Below are 5,233 nucleotides of genomic sequence, written 5' to 3' on the forward strand. Positions count from 1 at the left end.
CGAATGTGCTATCCTGTCAGCTATAACCTGTCCATGGGCTTTTTTGATTACTGTCACTTTAAGTGCCGGCAATGCAGTATTGCCAGATATTGCTATTAAAATAAACAGAAACTGAAAAATAAATAAAAATAAACAGAAATTATTTCAAATCTTTTACAAGTAAGATAAGAAAAAGATATCACTGACCCTAAACTGAAACATCCTACTTTATTAACTTTCTAAAGTGCCAACTTAAGTGGAAAAGACAAGTCCAAAAATGCTTATAATAGCTATTATAATTAGTGCTTGGAGGATGCCTCCTCCTTTTGTGCTCCTTTATTGTGTGGGGTCCCTCAGGGATCTATTTTGGGTCCCCTTCTGTTTACTATCTACATGTTACCCCTGAGTCAAATTATGCGCAGATATGATATTGAGTTCCACTGCTATGCAGATGATACACAATTGTATGTCCCAGTAAAGCCTGGTATTATTGATACATCCCATATTATGTCATGCTTCATCGAAATCAAAAATTGGATGTCTAAAAATTTTCTGCAGTTGAATGACTTCATCAGAAGTGCTTATGCGTCCCTCTACTAACTTTACATATTTCACATACTTTTGAAAATCCAGCATCTAGTTGATCCTGATAAGCGCTCATCGTCACAGTTGTAAATACAACGGCTTTCTTCTTCAATGAGGGGGTTTGGCATCAAGGCATCTTTGTTTCATGGCGTTAAATAATGTGGCAAACACGTCTCCCAGAAATACTGTATAATTTAATCCTATGACAACTTCGAAAGTGCTGAAGCTTTTCCAATTTTGTGTGCCGTATGCATCAGACGTTCAGCCAACAGTCCGTGTCCGTGACGTCTGAGACTGAGACTCTGTGCCCTCTAACCTCTTTATTAGGCTGCTGACTTCCTGTGTCAACTGCTGTAGTTCAGTCCCCCAAACCCAACTATCATGCACACAAGCTGAAGTTATCAGAGAAAACGGCTCCATCTAGCATCGGGGAGCAAATTTTCTGCATTCCTATGGAGTGCATATGGAAATATGGAGTGAGGCTGGGACTCCTTTCGAAGAGAGAGTGTTTTCCAAAGGCTTGCACTCTGGTTGTACCAGCTGGATGTAAAAAAAGTTTGTTGTAAGCCCTATGCTTACTCTTCGCTTGATAGTTACATCATCTGTAGCTGCAACTAGTCATGGTGTCAACACTGACACATTCTATGTAAATGATAAATATGTAAATAATGTGTTGATTGCTTCTCAACAACAAAATAAACACAAAGAAATGACAGCAGTGAGAAAACAGTAGTTAAGAAAGCATTGTAGCGTCGTCATGTCGATATGTTTGCATGAGCTCTGCAATCGACCGTTCGCAAAGACCTGCCCTCCTTAGTTGCTGTTGCTATTTCCGACAAGCCATACCACTTTCACACTACACATCATGTTCTCACGCAGATAAAAATACATCACGGAGCAAAGAGGAAACTGACAACACACCGACAAAAAAGACAGCAGATTACTTCTGGTATGAAACAAGGTCTCAGGACTCTCAGCTTTCACATTTTGCCATTTTTAAAGAAATTCAAACAATAAATACCGTTTTGTGTCTCTTCAATGTATTGTGAAAGATTGCTGTATCGCCTCAATACAGCAATTCAAGCAGCACACGTGAACCGATCGTCTTTTCATATTTACTTAAAGCACGAAATAAACATGAATGAACATCAGAACGTATTTTATTTTTTAAGTTTAATCCACCAAAGTTAATCTACTCTCATGTCTGATTTGAGGTTAATGCTAGAAGCTGCGGCTACTGGGCATGCGCACATAAATATAGTGCAATTTTTGTCAGACTGTACAACAATAATTACTGTTTTTGCATTATTGTTTAGGGTTGGGGTAGGTGTAGACGTTAATAAAACACGATCTAATAGGCAGAACATTTCCTTTATTTTTAGTTTCCAGACGTAGCTGTTGGACAAGTTGGTGGATTCGGCATTATGATTGGTCAGATTGCCTGTCAATCAAGCTTTGCAAAAGGTCAATTCGGCACTCAAGCCGAGTTATGTCATGTTTATGTATAAAGCATTTTATACAATATTTTGCTTTAAAGGCACTGTAACAAAGTTCTTAGTCACGGGAAGAAGGAGGCAGGAACCGGCAAACATTTAAACACTTTAATAAAATAAACAAACACAAAATGAAAGTAAAGCGACACAATTACACTATGTACACGGTCCGTGTCACTAGTTAAAATTGCTTATTTCTCTGGATTTGAACATTCTTCGAAAAATTTGGGATAATGTAAGTACACAAGTCAGCAAAATATATAACACTGTTCTACTGGTTTTTGGATATTTTAATAAAACAAATCTTACATATTGTGCCTTTAACGAAAGCAGCTCTACTGTAATAAACATGAAACAAAACTATCAGGTTGACATTCTACTATACATCAGTTATCTAGTTTTTAAAAAAAAATTTTTTACTTGTGGACATCTGATCTTGATGGGCTGAACAGAGGAAATGAGTTCTCCACACACACACACACACACACACATAAACACTTTAATAAAATAAACAAACACAAAATGAAAGTAAAGCGACACAATTACACTATGTACACGGTCCGTGTCACTAGTTAAAATTGCTTATTTCTCTGGATTTGAACATTCTTCGAAAAATTTAGGATAATGTAAGTACACAAGTCAGCAAAATATATAACACTGTTCTACTGGTTTTTGGATATTTTAATAAAACAAATCTTACATATTGTGCCTTTAACGAAAGCAGCTCTACTGTAATAAACATGAAACAAAACTATCAGGTTGACATTCTACTATACATCAGTTATCTAGTTTTTAAAAAAAAATTTTTTACTTGTGGACATCTGATCTTGATGGGCTGAACAGAGGAAATGAGTTCTACACACACACACACACACACCAGCTAAAAAAATTATCTTTTGCTGTAGTGTGTCTGCAGGAAATATCAGTTTACATTTCCAAACATTCATTTAGCCATTAATTGTAACAATCCAGTGAGATTTTTGTCTGACAGCAGCCAGTGCTCCACACAGAGATCTGCTCTGATCATCAACCAGTCTGTCTGGAGTCACATGAAGAAACAGAACAAACTGAGACAGACTCAATCCAGAAGAACTGTGGCAACGTCTCAAAGACGCTTCAAGAAACCTACCTGCAAAGCTATCAAAAGTAATATCATGAATAGATTTTATTTAGGCCTATCAATTATCTTCTAATAACTAAATTATATCAGCATTTAGTGTGACCATCCTTTGCATTTAAAGCAGCTTTTGCCCTAGGTGCACTTGAGCATAGTTTTTCAGGGAGCTTTGCGGGTAGGTCAGGAGTAGCATTTGTGGGACTTGCCTCCCCCCAAAACGAGTAACTGTGCCTCCTTTCTCATTCTCTCCCCTCCCTGCTGAACATGATTGGAAAAATCCCAAAAAACCAGAGTACATACGAAAGCAATTGAGTGAGTGTCAGTAACTGCATGCGATTGCAGATTGCACGGCTCTGGCACTGTATTACAGACAGCCTAATTATTGTCAGCCAGTTCACCTTGTTTAGATTAGGGATGTAACAGTGCACATATTCATATTGAAATTTTTGGGTACAGGTCTTTCAGTTTAGTAAGCATGTGTACCTGATGAATGCAGTGCAATGCTAGATGAGGAGAAGGCGGAATGCTCTGAATGCCTGAGGCAGGAACTGCTGGTAAATTTTGACATCTCACCTGAGACTTATTGTCAATGCTTCAGAGCAACAACAACTCCAAATGCAGAAACCTCCACTGAAACTAACTAGTGTCTCAGGGCTCTCAACAGTCACTGGGTCCGGCCTGAAAAACACACCAAACAAAGGGATTGTTGAGGTGATTATCTATAAACAGCTGCTGAACTGCTCTGCGATGTCTGGACTTGGATGAAAGAACATGAACCAGTAGATGCCATGGAATTGGCAAGTGGCGAGGAAAAGCCACATCAGTACACAGCTTTCTGAACACCCCTGAGCATACCCTTTGGCCTTCATGGAGTTACTACTACTTTCCAGTGGTTTATGGACCGTGTTCTTCAGGGCTGAAATACTGGTTTGCTTCTCATTTGGATGATGTGGTTGTGTAGGCACTTTAGAAGTTGAAGATAGATCTTTGAACGATGTTGATAATTCTTGACTGGGGGCACAAATCGAAGCCTATAACAGCAATGAAAGTAATGTCTCAGTATGGCCTAAGCAATAATATTTGTGGCAGTAATTTTTATTACCTTTGTTTGTTGTGGAATGTTGCAGATTACACCAGAATTTAGATCTGTTTTGTTCTCTTATTCTGCAGAAGTGAAATGACAGACAGATTTAAATTACTGAATTGCATGAAACTTCGTCAAAAGTTCTCCAACATCCCTCCAGCTAAGAGGTATGTCACAACGGGCAGAATTATGCCATTTAAATAAGAATATGAGCAAATAATCTTATCTAAGGAATAATATGCAGTGACCAGGTTTTGTATCAGCTTCTTTCTTTCTTTTTTATACATAAACAGTGTAGTAATGTCTCTTCCTTTCCCTCAGTATTGATATGACGAATCTCATTGGGTATCTCTCAGCATTCATGAGCTGTCCACATGTGTCCAATAGAACCCAAAAGGAGCTAAACAGGTGTGTGGCGAAACAGACAATTAAAGTAAATATGACTGTTGCTGGTGCATAAGTGTATTATGTCCAATTCTGCTTATGGAGGCCCAGACGTCCAGGCAGGTGTGTTGATAAACAGATAAACTAACCCTCCAGAAGCAGGACTGGACACCTAATGTGCAGTAACATGAGACATGCAGTAAAATCATCCAATGCAGACAATAAAAACAGTAAAATTATCTACCATAGATGTCACATTAACATATCAACTTCTGCATATAGAGACAACGAGAAGCACAGGTTAAGGAACACTCCACTATTTTTGAAAATAGGGTCATTTTCCAACTCCCCTAGAGTTAAACAGTTGAGTTTTACCGTTTTCGAATCCATTCAGCCGATCTCCGGGTCTGGCGGTAGCACTTTTAGCTGCAGCTTAGCATAGATCATTGAATCTGATTAGACCGTTAGCATCTCGCTCAAAAATGACCAAAGAGTTTCTATATTTTTCCTATTTAAAACTTGACTCTTCTGTAGTTACATCGTGCAGCAGGCGCAATGATATTACGCAGCGCCTGAAAATAGGCTAACTTC

General features: G+C 38.4%; 1 protein-coding gene across 1 annotated transcript in view; it reads left to right on the forward strand.

Moving 5' to 3' along the window:
* The first annotated feature begins 4,586 nt into the window (after window positions 1-4,586).
* Window positions 4,587-5,233, forward strand: part of LOC107567958 (alpha-2,8-sialyltransferase 8E-like) — a 5,214-nt gene continuing 4,567 nt past the window's right edge. Inside the window, exon 1 of the mRNA XM_016253776.1 lies at window positions 4,587-4,666. Within this exon, the coding sequence (XP_016109262.1) occupies window positions 4,587-4,666 (80 nt within the window). The remainder of the gene's footprint in view (window positions 4,667-5,233) is intronic.

This window comes from Sinocyclocheilus grahami, unplaced genomic scaffold (assembly GCF_001515645.1).
Source record: "Sinocyclocheilus grahami isolate Dianchi unplaced genomic scaffold, SAMN03320097.WGS_v1.1 scaffold1201.1, whole genome shotgun sequence".
NCBI classification, from domain to species: Eukaryota; Metazoa; Chordata; class Actinopteri; order Cypriniformes; family Cyprinidae; genus Sinocyclocheilus; species Sinocyclocheilus grahami.